General features: G+C 33.4%; 1 protein-coding gene across 3 annotated transcripts in view; it reads right to left on the reverse strand.

Moving 5' to 3' along the window:
• Window positions 1-18995, reverse strand: part of LOC146997185 (uncharacterized) — a 91826-nt gene that overhangs the window by 59320 nt on the left and 13511 nt on the right. For 2 of the 3 annotated variants that reach the window (XR_015041183.1, XM_085816930.1), the window contains exon 2: window positions 25-248. Coding sequence is in view for 2 of the 3 variants with exons in the window: in XM_085816930.1 (XP_085673056.1) it covers window positions 25-54 (30 nt within the window). In the remaining variant the exon portion in view is untranslated. Of the gene's footprint in view, window positions 1-24; window positions 249-16263; window positions 16468-18995 lie in introns of those variants that run through there. The other variant, XM_085816931.1, reaches the window with a different exon arrangement.

Raw genomic sequence — 18995 nt, forward strand, 5'->3', positions numbered from 1 at the left:
AATCTGAAGTTTTAAAATACAAACCAATTGATGACGTTCGTGCTTTAATCTCATGTTTAAAATCTTGCGAATTTTTCTGGATAAGTCTTCCGCTTACAAGCTGTAGTCTGTATACTTTTACTTAGATTTGAAAGAAGTTCATCTGCCTCTTGCTTACGTTGTTCTTTCTCATTTGTAACCAGATTACCTCCATTTGCCCAAGGTAATCCATGTACTGTTATGTTTTGTTGAAGTACATCCTTGAAAACCTGAAAATTAAATATATTACTTAAAGATGATGGTAAGTAAAATTAACAAATTAGAAACATATTTAAAAAAAAAAAAAAACTATGGAAAATTATTATGTACTACAAGGTGTGGCTATTAATTTTCAGGACTGCTCTACTAATACCAGAACAGATGATGTGAAAAACTTAACCTTTTAATATGTTTCGAAGTAATCCCCATTGGTCGTAAAACACTTTTGTGATCGGCTGTATAAGTTGTGGAAACAATTTTTAAAGTCCTTTTTGAGGAAAGCTCTTCAATGTCGATGTCACATTCTTCTTGATGCCTTCAACATCCACAAAGCGTGTTGCTTTGATCACGGTTTTGAGTTTGGGAAACAAAAAGAAGTCTGCGGGGACCAAGTCAGGAGAGTACGATCGAACATTCCCAAACTGTTATCAAAAGATGTCTTTGTGGATGTTGAAGACATCAAGAAGAATGTGACGTCGACATTGAAGAACCTTCCGAAAGAGGACTTTAAAAGTTGTTTCCACAACTTATACAGCTGAGCACAGAAGTGTATTACAGCAGATGGGGATTACTTCGAAACATATTAAAAGGTTACGTTTTTTCACATCATCTGTTCTGGTGTTATTAGAGCAGTCCTGGAAATTAATAGCCAGACCTTGTATATACCATTGAAAATAACAATTAAAAATTAAAGTTTATTACATAGTTTATCCAACTAAACAAACAAAATACAAAAGACTAGTACAAAAGCTGCTATAATAAATCACTAAAGGGCAGAAACACATGAAGTTAATAACACAGATAAATATTATAAATTAAGTTACAATTTCTCCCAACTTAATATTTCATTAAAAGATGGCAAATTTTGATATAAAAATTGAAAAAAAAAATATTTATATATTAACTGATAACTTTGACTTTTGTGATTGGTAAACTGCCAGTAATGACACCCATGCATTTTAATTTACCATAACCTACAAATGAATAGCTGAATGATAACTGACTTTAGTTACTGAATACAATGGGTGATCAGTTAACGGACACTTCATCCCGAAATCACGAAAGATAAGCAAATTTGGATAATGAACTAAAACAAACACTTCTCGGCTCTCGGAGCATAATGTGCAGGGTTGCCAAACCCAAGGGACCAAAAATCGTTTTTCATCTCTCTTGAATTATGTTGCTTGCCTTTTAAAACTTCAAAGTTCTATATTGGAAAAAAAAAAAAAAAAAAAATTTATAGCCAAAGTAGACCATTAGTTTCGGTTTTGATTTCATTTTGAGCGCCTTCCCCCCGTTCATTCATCGTCCCATACGTAGTAGTCTTGAATGACGAATTCCAGACGGCAGACTTCTTTCCTCTCACGGTGAAACAATATGCATCTCGTTTCCCTCCCATTTTCATTTATTCATATTGCTGATCTAGCAAATTTATAGTAGCGAACGGGAGGATAGTTTATTTTCATTAACTCAGAAAATGAATGATTAGTACATATTTCATAATCACGCATTCGAGGCTGTAGTGACATTTGAAAATACCGCTACTGTAATTATCATCTATGTTATTCCATACACACACACACACACACACACACACACACAAAAAAAAAAAAAAAAATTATTGAAATAGTTGCCATTTTTTTAAAAGTCGTTTTTGGCCCTTTTTTTTTTGCATATAAAACTCAGCATAGTCGCGAAAGGTAAAAAATAGTAGCCAGTGTCAACCCTGAATGTGGTAATAACACATGGCTGTTTGAAGTTTGTGCTGACGCTCGACTCGGTTTCCCACGTTGTCGCATACTGCAGCATAGCTAGTGTGCACCGAAACTGTCAGTTGTGTATATTAATTGGTTTCTGTTCCTCTAAATTTTCGTATGTGCTTTTCTGGATCCTTTATATATATATATATAAAAAACTGAAAATCTGAAAATGTTATGGGTCCCCAAAAGAGTGGAGTGTCAAGAACTGTACTCACCATAAAAACCAAGCAAGAGATTATAGGCAAAGTAGAGAGTGAACAGAAGATGGCTGATGTTGCGAGACAGTATGACTTGAACATGTCTACGGTATGATCAATCTTAGTTAAGAAAGATTATCATCAAGAAGACTAAGTAGCTAAAGGAGTAACAAAAATCACATCTGTGAAGCAAAGAAGTGCCGTCCATGAAAAAATAGAGAGGTTGCTTTTAGTTAGGATAAATGAACGGAAAATGAAAAGAGATGTAACTAGTACAGCTATCATTCAAGAGAAGGCTTAAGAAACTGAAAGTTAGAATTCAAGTCTACTACTGGTGGGTTTGCAAATTTTAAAAGGAGGTCTGGAATTAAACACGTATTAATGCATGGTGAGTCTGCTAGTGCAGATAAAGAAGAAGCTGAGAAGTACTGTCTCAAATTTCAAAAATTCATTGAAACAGAGGAGTATTGTCCACAACAACTATTTAATTGTGATGAAACTGGTTTGTTTTGGAAATGCATGCCGAACCATACCTACATCACAAAAGATGAGAAAAGTGTTCCTGGGCATAAACCCATGAAAGAACAATTGACATACTTTTGGGAGCTAACACTAGTAGTGATATGAAGCTTGAACCACTCCTCATTTGCCACTCTGAGAATCCTAGAGTATTAAAAAAAAATTCTGAAATCAAGAGAAGACTACCAGTAATGTGGAGATCGAATCAGAGCGCATGCGTGCTCTTTTCAAAGAATGGCTGTTTGAAGTTTATCAGGGTTGCCACTCATGCGGGAGAATGAAATTCCCTAACTTTTCCAGGTGTGTTTTAAGAAAATTCCAGACTATCCGCGTTATGCACATTAGCTGTGCTAAGAGGTAAATTAATTATGTTACCACTTGAAAACACAAAAATTTACCAATTACAAATGACTTTATATATATATATAATCCCCAAAGCATTACTATTATAACTATAATAACAGTTATTTTTTCCACAGAAGATGCCCAATCTGGATTAAAAAATGTCTTTTTTTTTGGCAGACATTTTGCAGCTAAACGAAGAAAGAAATCTATGATATTTTAAAATAAATTCAGGTATTTTATATTATTCAGCAACAAACATAAGCAAACAATATGTGCATTAAATTTTGTGATGGTATGTCATCATACTGCTAGTATTAGTTTTAAGATTATGCCAGAGAAAATTTCCTTAAATTTGAAAGTATTATTTATTATACTAATAAATAAATTTAGAGGGAAGAATCAACATTAAATGATACAAGTAACATCTATCTATCTATCTATATATATATATATAACTTAAAAATTGAATTAGAATAATCAACGATATTTAAGCGAATATAGTTATATTAAATGACTGATTACTATTTTTTATTTTATTGCAAAATGACAAATAAGGCATTTATTAAAAAGAGAGGGAAAAAAAAGGTTTCAAAGATTTTGCGGCAAAATTCAGGTAGTATACGCTAAGCCCTTGGCACGATTTTGAAAATTGTTGCCAATACCAAAATTACCTAATTAGTGCTCATCATAATGTCACCAAATCCCGTGTGTACTGTAGGTGAAGGTTAGAATATAATACATTGAGACTATTCTAACCTCTATAGTACCATATATTAGGATTAAACCAATTTTGTTTTATACGAGAATATGCATTTTCTTTAGTTCAACATGCACTGCACATTCGAGTCTCTCAATTCTCGAGGTTACTGGAAACCGAAAAAGTTGCTTGAAACTTGCTTTGCCTTTCTAAAAGACAATCTAATAAGAGCTGCAAAAACTGGCTCTATGCCAGCTGCCTGAATAACGCTCACGCGTTATATAATTCACCAAGAAAGTAAACGTTTCCAACGCCAGCATAAAATGCGCTTTTTCGAGGGGGGGACGCCATATGAAATTCCATGACTTTTCTAGATTTTGACTAAAATATTTAAATTCCCTGACTTTTCCCGGTAACATAGCAACCCTGGTTTGCGCCCCGAGCATCAAGGACTACCTTGATACCAAAGACTTGCCAATGAAATTACTGCTGCTGTTGGACAATGCACCAGGACACCCAAAAGACCTTGAAGATAATTTGCTGACAGACTTTTCCTGGCTGACAGTTCAGTTTCTACCTCCGAATATGACTTCGCTGATTGAGCCAATGGATCAGGAGGCTATTGCAGGTTTCAAGAAATTGTACACTCGCACGCTGTTTCATCAGTGTTTTGAAGCATACCAATTCTTTTCAACAATGTTTTGGAAAAAAGAATTTTGACATTCTTAAAGCTATTCGTATCATTCAAACAGCATGGTCAGAAGTCACGCAGTAACAAATGATTTCTGCTTGGTGAAAACTGGTCCATCCTTCATTCAAGGAGATGGAGGTGATCAGGGAGACACCCCTGAAATTATGGGTGAAATTTTGACAACTGCTAGAGATCTGGAATTGGAGGTGAATGAGTATGACATAGAAGAACTCCAAGAAATCTTGAATGAAGAACACAAAGAAACACAGTAAAATGTGTTTCCTTCTGAACCCACTGTATCTGAACAAGAGGAAAATGAAAGAGTACCAATGCCAACATCTGCCATTAAAGATCTTTTGAAAAAGTGGGATGATGTCAGAGCAATGGTCTTAAAATGGCGCCCAAACCAAGCTCAGTCAGTAGGGTTGGAGATCTTTACAATGACAATGCTATTAATCACTTCCGGAAAATCCTGAAAAAAAAAAGAGAAAAGCAATCGACATTGGACATGTTCTTTAATGCCCCATAAACAAAAAATGGAAAGAACTGATTAATATGCAATACTATATGTATGTATTATTTTTTTAATAAACTTACTAAGAAATTATACATCCTTTTTTTAATTTAAATTTTAGGGTTTCCAGAATGAATTAATCGATTCCACAAAAAAATTTATGACAAATTGATCATTGATTAATGAACAATTCGGATAGCGAGCATAGTCTTGTAACAGATTATGTTCGTTAACCGATCACCCACTGTATCTGATTCTGTTCTATTTATTTTTGGTAGCTATTTTTTTAATAGGAGTATTATGGGTCTGGGGAGGTTATCAAGTAATGAAAACAAAAGCTATTTGCTTTCTTGTAGATTATATCCTATTACAGAAGCTATCTACTTTTCTCTAGATTACAGTTTATTACCAAAGAATCAGCAGTAGACCATTCCCATACAATGAAACTTCATTGCTTAGAAAGTATACACTAAAAGTGTAACAATACGTGCAAATACCAGAAAAATTTCTGAAATAAAATTTCAGGAAAAGTCCAATTTTGTATCAAAATACCTATGTTGGAACAATGCTATATATAAATCTAATACATATCTTAAGTTGCACTTTCGAGACATAAAAAATGCAATTTGAATTTTGTCAATCGGCCCAGTAGAACGGGAGATATAGAACTGTCCCATTTATATATATATATTTTTTGTGCTGCGTTCATATGTGTGTGTGTGTATATATGCATGCGTGCATACACGCACATACATTTCTGAATCGGGTTCCGATAACAGAAAAGTACTCAAAATAGATGTGATTTGAAGGAAACGAACCATATTAACCCGGCGGAAGTCGCACCAAGAAAAGTTACTAGAGTGGGCGCGTGGCGTATCACATACCCCAATATTTAAAATAGGATACAAATAATGTTATTTAGCTTTAAAACTTTTTTTTTTTTTTTTTTTTTTTTGTTCTCGTATATTATAAATACGTGAATAATAATTGGGTTTCAAAAAATTAATTTCCGAAATAATCTTAAAGTTAAAATAAATGAAAATAATAAAAAAATAAACATCATGCTTCTAAGTTTCATTGCATCTCTAATACACCATGCTTATTTTATTTCTTCACACTTTGAACGAAATACATTCATGTGTTCTTGGCACAGAATGTTTTCACATTTTAAACATTGCATTCACGTTCTTCTGTCCTTGGCGCGAGGGCAAAAAATTTATCACATCTTTCATACTTAGTTGTTTCGAATTTCATGTATTCGTTTTAATTCTTCGTCGAAACTTCTGCTTTTGTTTTGCATGCAGTACGTCAATTTCTTGGAAAAGTATTAATCTCTGATTCTTTGTTCAATACTTTTTTTTCATTAATTGTAATGCTAAGTCCTTCAAAAAAGACTTCTGTTTCTGTTTGGTGGATTGGCAGTTGAATGTAATATAATTCAAGCATTTCTTACAGCAACATTCAGTGCAGGAAAGAAAATTACCATTGGCCACCTCCTTGTTATTCTGGCAACTGAATAATTGGTTGACATTTCATCCCTCATATCCACTGCTCCTTTAGCCACATTATTAAAACTTATAATTCCTGACATTTTATTTTCTCCAATAGTATCATCTATAGTATGATCTTTATATAATGTTGAAAGCATAAGAACAGTTTTTCCTTTTTTAGGAACATCAGGAATTAATGTTTTATCTTTTTCGAAACCAAAACATTGTAGGAAATATTCTTAGTTTCATCTTCAGTTTCTGAAATGCAATCTTCATCGCTTTCAAATATTTCTAATAAATCTGACATGCGTTGCATCTCCAGTTCATAGGGACTCATTCTTTTTACCATAATGCAGTTAGAAATTTTTAAGTATTTAATGTCAAGTACTTTAAAATCACTTGCGAGTAGAAATATTTACTGTTACACTCTAGAAATAAATTTCTGAACTAAATATTCACTCAGAAAAACACTTACACGGACAGGCGCGTGGGGTGTCTCATACCCCAGTTCCAACAAAATACCGATAAATCTTTTTCTGAAACACACAGGCAAAGAATAAGCAGTTCTGAAAGTCAACCACAACTAGAAACTCAGCTACTGAAAGCAGCACAGAATTTCAGTTTCACAAGTTAGTAACATTCCACTTTTATGTAGGGTTGGGGTATGATACACCCCACACACCTTCCCGCGGGTTAATGAGTATTGCAGAACAGCCTTGGATGATTAAAGCTGCGTTTACAGCAATGCAGTCACGTGCTAACCAGTCAGAGGTGGCATTTGCCGGATGGCCGGAGACCACATGAGTTGACTTAACTTCAACTTTTTGATGCGTCAGTTTCAGGCATCTCGTTTCAAACGTTCAGTTAATACCACAGTTTTTAAATTATTGCACTTTCAAAAATTCTTCTTGATGAAAAAAAGTCAAATGGACTAATCTTAATAAAAATTTCAGATGATAATAAAAAATGCATATGCTAACAGAATAAATAATTTTTTAAATTATTTAAAGGAAAAGTCTCAAGTTTATTAGCAGTAATAAACCTTAATAATCAACTATAAATGATATATGGTTGATAATTTTCACAGAATAATCTAAAGCAATATATTGTTGCGAGAAAATAGTGATGGATTTCGAAATCCCAGATTTTAAATTTTTCTTAAAATATAACTACATCAATTTAAGGCTGCTCTTGTTGCCTAGTGAATAAAATGTTGGCTTCTTGAGTTAAAGATTTTGGATTGAAGCGTCACCAGAAGTGGTATTGTAATAGAGTTGGTACTTTTAAAAAAATATTTACAGAAAACATTATCGCTACTTTCAGCTGCCTAGATGCTTCTTCAGTTTCCTGAAGGTAAAGTGTGAAAACCATGTTTACCCGCAAGGTACCTTAGCACGGAGGTAACACGCTCAAGTAGAAAATTCAGCTTTTACTAGAGACTTGTGTTGCGGGTTCGAGCCTTGGTTTTTCCTACATTTGATGACGGTACGAATACAACATTTTTTTAAAATCTACTGTTACTTTTTTGGCGGGGGGCACAAGAAGCTTGCATTTATTTTTCATTTAATTTAATTAATCATTCATATAAACCTTAATTTTCGCTTGGCATCGTGTGCATCATTCTTCTTTTGACAATGAGCCTTTGATACAATCTATAAGGAAATCTGACTACAATGATCTGATTCTATTTCAGCTGACACAAGACTAGCAAAAGTGATACTGGTATTAGTATAAAGTTGTTGTTTCAACTAATTAAAAAATTTAGTGAGTTATGAATTTTAAACGAGTGGTGATGAATAAATCATTTGTTTAAAAAAATTAAGAAAATTGTTATTTATACAGAAAAGAAGCTCGCTAGTATATATCTGATTTCATGTAATGTTTCCATGCATTTTAATGGTGTCATGTTTGTTTTTCTTAACATGCTTGACCACTTTTTGACAGGTTCAATCTTGATGATAATTTTTTTGTTAATTAAAAAAAAAAAAAAAAAAAACTTTTGCATGAGCATTAGCAAATTTGCTAATTGTGGAATTGAATTTTTAACACACAAAAAGAAGTATTATATAAAATGCAGTTACTTAAATGAGTTTTAGATAAAAGTGACCTTATAAAATAAACCTTTTGATAGTGGCTGTTCATTAATATATGAATGACTAATTGAAGTAATTACTGTTACATTTAAGGTAAAAAATATGTACATAAGGCAGAAACTAAAATATTTGTTTAAAAAATTGATGTTTATTAACTTAAAAATAACTGCTTTTTTTTTTTTTAAGTGTGATATTTAATTTAGTAATGCTGTAAATCCTACATATATTTAAACAAAATATACTTTTTTATTGCATTATTTAAACCAATTAAGGGAAGTTTATTTAATGAAGCATTTAAGGGAAGTTCATACATCATGCAAAAACATTTATGGTATTCTACCCCATGAAAAATTTACTCTCCAAATGGAATCATGCAATTAGATCTATTAATTATCATTCAACAAAATTCATAAATAAATTGAATTAGATATATACAGATTTTGATACATACAAAGATCCTTTTCTGGGATATCCTATTCCTATCTTTCAAAGGATTCTTTCCTGCGATATTTTGACAAAAATTAGTGTTCTGATTTTGAATAAATAGTGCAATGAGCACTAGAAATTCATCGAATTGATGAGGTGTCATGCGAAAGTAATTAAAAGAAATTTAGTTTCATTCAAGCGCATTACTTCAGTTAAATTATTTGCATCTTCTTGCTGCAGTCTTCTCTCACATATTAATATAAACCATCGCATTCTGCTTCTCTTACACAAAGCAAGAATATTCGAGCAGAAATTAAATCCATTTTAATTTAAAAAATGTAATCGTAAAAAGTCAAAATACCACACAAAAATTTCATGTTCTTCCTAAAGTTTCCAATATGAAGCACCATCTAGTGCAAGCATATGACAACTTTTAAAGTGAAAGTTGCCGTGCTAATGTAAACTGACATACGCGAAAAGCTTTTTTTTTTTTTTTTTTTTTTTTTTTTTTTTTTTTTTCCCCCGTTGCTGCTTTTCCCTCCAACGAACCAGTGTGAATGCAGCTTAATACTTCAAAAATAATTTGCTCTGAGGAAACTGTGGTTAGATTGTGTTACAGGCAAATTTTTAAGGCTTTGGATATCAAGGATTCTTTTATTACCTATGATATAGTATCTTTACTCAAGCCATGTGCTTCGAAGTTGAAAATGAAAACATCTAGGAGTTATCAGCAAACCATAAAAATCAGCTCTAGAAGAAATAACAGTAACAAAAAGTGGCTGCAGAAGAAGAGAGAGGATCATACTTCTTAGATTTGCAGAATTTGTGCAAAATACTGTAAAGTGAAAATTTTCATTGAAAAATATCACCCTTATACAGCGGCAGCAGCAAGAGACAACATAAGCATTTTCAGTGTTAATGCCATGTTTTCATTTAAGAAGCATTTCAATACACAGGAGGGGGAAAATTACACACATTTTGAGAGAAGTCAGTCTCAAATGAAACAAAAAGAGAGAGATCAAAGAAGATGGCTCAAAAAGACCTGGTGATTTTATAGAAAGGGACTCATTATCCAACCAATAATGTCTTTCTCGTTTTTCTTCATCATAACCACTACCTTTTTTATATCATGGTAGAATTAAATTAAATTTTCATCACTCTTATCTTAGATCTAAGGACTACCCTTGGTCTTGTGTTCTGAATTTCAATATGAAATACTATTGTAAAAGTTCTGTAATCCTTTTTATTAAAACTTAAATAATAATTAATTTCTAATGAGAAAGTAGCTTTCATTAAAAAAGGTACCAGACTATGAACAGTGTTTAGAAATAAATTACATTAGTGAACCAAGGTTTCACTGTACTTGTTTATTTTTCATACCTCTCTTGCATGTCATTTTAATAGGAAATAGTATTTAGCGGAAAGTCATCACCAACACCACTGTGGAAATAAAAGATATCAGTTAATAGCATACTTTCATATTATTGTATATCACAGGGAAATTGGCGGTACTTTTTTGTTTTGCCGGCGCAGGCGATAAAGTCACCAATAATGGTACAACTGATGCCAAACGGAATATCATCACTGGTAACCTTTTACGCCTCATTTTTAAAACAAGTTGCAGCCATGTCTTATCAAATTGTTTGTTTCTTTCAATACTCACATACAATTATAAAGAATTTTTACAAGATAGTTCAATTTTATTCCCTAAGGCCATTTGCGGTAATTAAGTCAATTAGGATGCAATCACACCACTCACCCGAAGGTGAAAATATAGAAAAGGCAAAATCAAGGGTTAAATTCATCAATTCTAATGAGAATGCCTTAGCGAAGTAAAGCACTGCGATTTTACATAATTTCCAAGTAATCTATTCGTATGAACCGAAATAATTCTTGCATTTAAACTTGTATTCCAAATTAAGATGTAATGTGAAATTAATGTAATAGTGTAGTTTACATCAGATGAGATCACTTTGGGGTCACGTGATACGAAACGGCATATCAGGATGTTGAACCATGAAAGCATAATAAATTCTTAAATTAATGCCTTTTTACAAAATTTTGAACAATATTAAAATGTTTATGCCTTCAAAATAAAAAATTCTTAGAACTAACATTTGTTAACATTTTTTATGTGTATAGTGTATGTTGTCGTCAATAAAGTCTGCTTGGCGAGATTCGCGCCAGCGAAAAGGAAAAGTACCAAATTGACACACATCTTAGCAATTTTGCATTATCATTGTAGTGACGAAAATTCTTTGTTAGCTATCAAAATAACCGCAAATAAATCCTCTTTGTGAAGTTGATACTACCTAAATTCATTTAAATAAGAATCTAAATGTTTTCATGTGATTTTTATTTATTTATTTTTAAATTTTTACTTCCTTGTACGAAGTAAACGAAGTATTGTAATTGCAAAAATTTTCAGGTATCATACTTCAAAGAAAAAATCCTTTTTGACTACTACCAAATATAATTTAATGTATTTTTTGCATGATACCTGTACATAAGAACAGAATAAAGGACTCTTTTTCCTAAAACGGGTTGCAAAAAGTATTTAAAATGGATTCAGAAGAGATTTTTTTCATGAGTCTGTATGTACCAATGTATGCATGTATCTTATATAACTTAAAAACAAGTAGCCTCAGAACTTTGAAATTTTGAATATAGGACTGCTATAACATGTAGTCGTGCACCTCCCTTTTTGGTTGCAATTGGCCACACCAAAAGTATAAAAATATATATACATGTAATAGCCGCTTTGTTACTCGGCTCCATGACATCTTTATTTGGTAAAAATATATTTACAGGTGCCCCTTGGCGAAAATCGGCGGTACATGGATAGCGAGATTGTGCAATCCTTTGACTTGTTATTTTGGATTTGTGCAGTGGCGATTTTTGCAAATCCAAAATAACAAGTAAAGGAATTGCTCAAACTCGGTATCCAAGTACACATCGACCTACTTAAAAACAAATCAGAGACTTGCACAAATTTGGTATTGCACACTCTCTTGACTTTGTCCATATACATACTGATCTATTTTCACTTAAAAAGTCAAAGAAGCATTCAATTCTACAGTACAGATAAACAAAAAGATACATAATCTCAATAAACTACATTTTAAATAAACAATAAAATAGCATAAAAAAGGAAATTCATCTTATGCATCTAAGCACTACACAAAGCAAATACCCTTTACTTTATTTGGAAATTTGAGTCCTTCAGTCAAAATTCCTTAACAGCATCCAAAAACTTCTTAAAATTATCTGAACTAGAATCCGTATATCAGCATCGCCATATAAATTGACAAAAATAAGAGTAAAAAATATCCTCCAACGTTCAACCATACACATTTCCTCCTTACAAACAGGACACTTATAATGGCTACTAGGTAAAGCTTTATTTACACAACAGTCAATTAATGCACTTTTCTTCCTTTCGTTCCAAATCGTACAGAAACTTCAAATTAATCTTATTACATTCAGCCATTCTTCTGTCTAAGCCACAAAACAAGCAATGTACTTCCTAACCAACGTACCTCATAAGCCCTTACAAATCTTTTTCTTGTCATTAAAAATTTACGGCTATCAAGCAACCAATTATGTCATAATAGGATTTACATAACATTCACATACTGAGGTTACTATAAATGAAACAACAACTTGACAATAAGTGAAACAACAACTTCGCGATAATACAAGGCAGGGCTGTGGAGTTGGGCAGATTTTAGGGTAAAAGGAGTCAGAGCTGAAGTCGCTAAAAACAGGTAGGCTTAGACTACAGTTTTTGTTGGACAGTTTGAATTTGATATGAAATTAAAATGAACTGAGGACAAGCTGAGTTATTATTTTTATTTACAAATTGTATACATTAATAAATAGTTATTTTCTATTTTATTGACATATTAATAAATAAATATAAGGATGGATGTGATATTTGCCATTAACAATTAAATTAATTTATTTAGTTACAAATCTCACTGGTAAATTTAGGTAAGCAGCAATAGCTCCTAAAATTGATGCCGTTCTTAGGAAGCGAGAGGAAAAGGAGCAATTATCGATCAAGCAACGCAATAAGGAAGTACATATTTGATGACAAAAAGTTTTTCGAATTGAGAACTTTTTTAGAGGTAGTAGAAAATCCTAAAGTTTCACTAATAGAAAGACTGCGGAATGATCTTGCAGAATTGGAAACTCTTCTTTTTACACCGTATATAGCCACAAAAAAGCTGCAATCTGAAGAATTGACAGGAGGCAATAATGGAAAAATGGGTGGTTTGTTCTTTCTGAAATGGAGGGTTTATTGCAGAAGGAATCATTTCTTAAATAAAGAAAAGAGAAACTAGTTTGCTAGACAATGACATCTTGCTGGATCTCATAGTCCAGCAAACTATTTGCTTGTTTTGGATTGAATTTTCTTGGATGATGAACAATATAAAAAGGCAAAGAAAGTCTTCTATGAACTTTCATTAAGAATGAAATTATAGAACAATTGGAGAATTCGAATCAGGACAGTCAAACTGCAGACATTGCAATTGAGTCTCTATCATCTTCTTCTAGTGATGAATTAGATTTTAAGAAATATTTTTGGATAATATTGAAAAGGCTAAGGCAAAGCGAATGAAAATAAAGAACCAAGAGTCTTTAGATATAAAAATGAAAAAATACAAACAAGATTTCTGCACGGCCTTTGAAGAAATAGATAAATATGATTACGCTTGCCAGACACCTCTTTTAAAACTTAAAAAAATCTATCCTGAAAAGTTAAAAAAAGTAGCCCTAACAATAACAGCTCTTCCTCCTACTCAAGTTAGTGTAGAAAGACTCTCCTCAGCTCTGAAGTTTATCAAATCGGATCTATGGGTATCCAACAATGAAGATCTTCCCGAAGCTATACTGTTTCTTAGAAATAACTAATGCCAGTTTTTCTATTTCATAATAAATGCTATATAATATATACATAATTAGCTATGCCATCAATTTTTTTTTTTTTTTTTTTTTTTTTTTCTGTAGCATCTATTACTTCTTTTATATTAAAAAAGTAAGCTGTAACCCATCCGTATATGTTTACATAGGAGGAAGTCGAAGTCATTAAAATTTCAGGAGTCGGAGTCAGAGTCGGTCATTTTCCCTACCGACACCACAGCCCTGAACAAGAGGCTCTACCTAAATCTACTCTAATCTAAAAAAGCTAGCTGGGAGGGATTTGCAGATGATTTAATACAATTCTGTAAGCAACTTATTTAACCACTTGCGCTACGACTAAACTTCACGGTTGCAGTGCCATGCACTACAATATAACAAGCGGGTAAAGTGTCTCATTTACGACGCTCTGTGTCTGCGAGCGCAATCCAGAGCTGCAACTCGAGAAATAAACAATCTTGTTGTTAGGTGACGTGTACACCATGTTATTTTCACTTTTGCGTGCAGTTTGAGACAGAAGCATCTCGACGTGCGTGGCACGTCTTTTTAGCGCAAGTGGTTAAAACAAACAACATACAAAAGCATATTCAAAAATTAATTTTTAACACATTTTAATGGCCATAACTGCTACCTGTGCGACTGTTTGGGGTGAAATGCAGAATCGCCCACTTATTTGGCGCGTTTCGATGTGTACATGGACAAAGTTATGAGAAAGTGCAACGCCGGGTTTGTACAATTCTCTGATTTTTTTTTTTAAAGTGAAAATAGGTCGATGTGTACATGGATACTGAGTATATGCAATTCTTTGACTTATTTTCTTAAATCCGTGATTTTGAAAAATACCCCAAGCAGTAGGTGATTCTTCACTTTTCTCAATTTTGTTTTTTGCCAAGGTAGAAATGTGTCAATTCTTTTTTCTTCTTGAGGCTGCTATGAAAAGGAAATATTCAATTTAGAATAGCATTTTGAAGCAAATGAATTATAAACAAAGATGTAGCCTATTTTTTTAATGTACCAGTTTTCTTTTTCACTATACAAACAGCAACCGAAATATTTTGGTTTCTACAAATTTTAGAAAATGAAAAAAAGTATAACAGCTTGTAAAATAAATAGGTACTTCTTTGTTAAAGCAGCCATTGTGCTTAGTTGCCGAAATTTACAAACTTATTTGTTCACTATGTAACGTGCAAATTCCATATGTTGCCAAAGACAAATGCAGTATATGCTTTAAACGAGGTATATGAATAATTATTAACACCAAAAAATCTGAAAGCAATCTAGAAAAGGTAATGCTTGGGTACTCTTCTGTTATTAGGGTACCAGGTTCAGAAATGTATATATGTATGCATATATATACGGATGGATGTGCTCATGTATGCATGTATATATGTACATACATATGTATGTTCGTGTACACACACACATATATGCAGACACACATATACATGCATATGTACATACATTCCTGAACCCAGTCCTGATAACAGAAGAGTACCAATGCTTGATTTGAAGTATCAATATGTTAATAATACAGTCAAAAGTCGTTAATCCGGACTCGTCGGGACTTCGGCGATTCCGGATTATCGATTTTTCCGGATTATAGATCATCAGTTTAAATCTGGTAAGATGGCATGCAGAAATTACAAAATTAAAAATATGAAACCGTAATTTATGAAATAAAGAACAATTATGATCTAAAGGGTATCAAAATTTACAAAAAGAAAAAGCTTAATATTTATTTGTTTACTTTATTAAACATTTCCTTCAATGTAAGTTGCTTCGTTTCATGTGATAATACTTTCTCTTTAATTCTATTAAACAGACATAATTTCTTGTTTAGTTACAAAGTTCCGCTGTTCAAGTCCTATAATTGCTGTGTTGAGAATACCGACTAATTTGTCAATCGAAATGTTTTCGTTTTCAATAACCTCTGGGTCACTTTCTTCACTATCGGAAGCGAATTATAATGACGAGGAACTTGATTTAAATCATATCAAAGACAGAATGAAATACTACACTTAGTATGAAATTATAAACCAAATAAAATAAAAACATCTGCCCTGAAGATAAGGATAGTGCTGACAGATCAACTTCCAATCCGCCGCGTGAAATTGATAAACAGATTTCGGATCTCAAAACATACTTTCGCTTTGTAGATACAAATTACATATTAGTAAATATATATCGGAACTTCTATTTGACATAATCTTTCTAATCTATCATAATCTAATAATGACGTTTCTGCCCCCCCCCCTCTGCCGCAGAGCAGCGTGAAATTGATAAACAGATTTCGGATTTCAAAACAAACTTTCGCTTTGTAGTAAATATATATCGGAAATTCTATTTGACATAATCGAAAGTTCAAGCTTACTTTTATAAAATTGCTCTAACAGTCTGCAAAAAATAATAAGCCGGATCCAATTCGAAGATTAAGGAACAACGCAATCGGCAACATTAACTGAATTAGATAACTTTAGCTTAGCGTATAACTCCGTTACAATTTAAACGCGCATGCGCACAAACATATTCGCAGCCGTAAGGGTCTTACGCGCTCTCGTAAACGCCTGTGCGCATGCGTGAACGCGACGCATGCGCAGAAAGTTTGTAGCTTTGAGGTCCGGATTATGGGTGTCCGAATTAACGACTTTTGACTGTATCACACATACAAACATGTACAAAACAATCTCCCCTCCAAATATAGAAATTGTCAATTTTTAATGAATACTATGTACTGTTCTGTTATTGGGACCGTATTCACAAATGTAATGAATGTGTCCACATATGTATGTGCATATATGTGTATATGTATACACACAACCATTCATGCTTACATATATACATGAACACTTACATCCATACATACATGCATACATTTCTGGATCTGGTCCTGAGAACAGAACAGTATCAATACCATTCACCATATTAAAAAGTGAGTGAGTGAGTGAGTGAGAGATTATGGCGCAAAACCAAAGTTGATTATTGTGCGCCAAACGCGAGATGGGGTGAGTACAATTGATGAAATTAAAATACAATAAATAAAAACAAGTAGACAAATGTGTCAAATCCAGTGGATGAAGTCATATAAAAGAGTGAGTGAGTGAGTGAGTGAGTGATTATGGCGCAAAAACCAGAGATGGTTAAGACGCGCCAAACACAAGATGGGATGATTACAATTGATGACATTAAAATTCAATCAATAAAAACAAGTAGATAAATGTACCAAATCCAGAGGATGAAGTCATATAAACACAAGTTAAAAAGCACATATTAAAATTCAAGACACAGTCTTCAAAACAAATTACATTTGGTAATAAAAGCCAATCTCTTTTAAATAATAAAATAAATTACAATTCACCTCTCTTCCGATTAAACGGTCGAGAGGTAAGTCACAGCTATTAAAATATTTCTGGCGAAGACTATTAAAACATGGACACTCAATTAAAATATGACGAACAGATAAACAAACATTACAATTAAAACAAACAGGCTCATTTTCAGCTTTGAGAAGATAGTTATGTGTGACTCGAGTGTGACCAATTCTGAGGCGAGTCAAAAGAACGTCCTCCTTACGATTTCCAACAATATCCCAATGCTCAATTCTAGGCTTGACGTTTCTCAACTTGTTGTGATGCTGAACATCCCAAAATTGCTGCCATTTTTTTCGGACCTTTCCCTTGATGACATTGCAGATATCTCTAAAAGGGATAAGGCGACTGGACAGTTCAACAGCAGATTTGGCTGCGATATCTGCAAGCTCATTTCCTTTTATTCCAGCATGTCCAGGAACCCAGCAGTACAGGACTTCATAACCTCGAATCGTTAAATTTATATGAATTTTGAGAACATCCACTACCACAGGATTCTGAGTGTTGGGAAAAGCTTCCAAGGATTTAAGAGCACTATACGAGTCTGTGTAAACTATGAACTTTTTGTGGCAGAGCTTTGAGATATACAAAAGACCATAATATATAGCAGTCAGTTCAGATGTTAGGACTGAGAAAGCATGGTGCAGGCATCTGCCCTCTATGTAATTTTCAAATACAAAAGCCATCCCAACATGATCATTTGTCTTTGATCCATCTGTGTATATCGGATAATAACTGCTATATTTGTGCCTGTGCTCAGCAAAGAGTTGTCTATAAACGATCTCGTTAGTGCTTGTCTTCACGTGATGTTTGAAAACATCAAGAAGCTGAATCCGTGAATTTTCCCAAGGTGGGATTTCAAAGTTCTGCACTGCTTGGGGGCGCATATCAGAGAGGGAAAGTTTCTCAATGATAGGGCGAAGTCTTAAAGGAAAGGTAGGAACGCAGGATGGACGTGTTTCAAATAAAGTGTTACACTCATTATCAAGTAAGCACAGCTTATTGGGATGTTCAGGTTGGGATAAGATATTAAAATATTGTAAAAGGGACAATTGCTCACGCCTCAGATAAAGTGATGGTTCGTTAGAGTCAACATATAGGCTGTGTACAGGAGAAGTCCTGAAAGCTCCTGAACAAATCCGCAAACCCTGATGGTGAACAGGATCCAGTTTTAACAAAACAGATGAGCGAGCGGATCCATAAACAGCTGAGCCATAGTCCAGTCTAGAGAGGATCAGCGTTCTGTAAATGTGAAGCATGGAGCAACGCTCTGCACCCCAAGAGGTGTTCGCCAACACTTTTAAAATATTTAGTGTTTTGAGACACTTCTTTCTCAGGTTTAAAACATGAGAAAGGAAAGTCAATTTTTGGTCGAACGTCACTCCTAAAAATTTTACTTCGAGCGCAACTGGAATAATTGTACCATTTAGATATAACTCAGGTTCAGGATGGAGACCTCGCTTCCTACAAAAGTGCACGCACACAGTTTTCTGTTTCGAAAAAGTAAATCCCTGTTTGTCTGACCATTCTTGGATCTTATTCAGAGCCATCTGCAATTGCCTCTCTATGTATCTCATGTCTGCTCCTCGACAGCTAATCTGTAAATCATCTACATATAGTGATCCCAAGATGGTATGAGGAAGTTCTTTTAATACAGAATTTATTTTTAAATTGAACAGCGTTACACTAAGCACACAGCCTTGAGGCACACCCTCTTCCTGCTGAAAAACATCCGAAA

The sequence above is a fragment of the Stegodyphus dumicola genome, chromosome 5, assembly GCF_044657685.1.
Source record: "Stegodyphus dumicola isolate Sdum_Otavi_A_Nest chromosome 5, ASM4465768v1".
Classification (NCBI taxonomy): Eukaryota; Metazoa; Arthropoda; class Arachnida; order Araneae; family Eresidae; genus Stegodyphus; species Stegodyphus dumicola.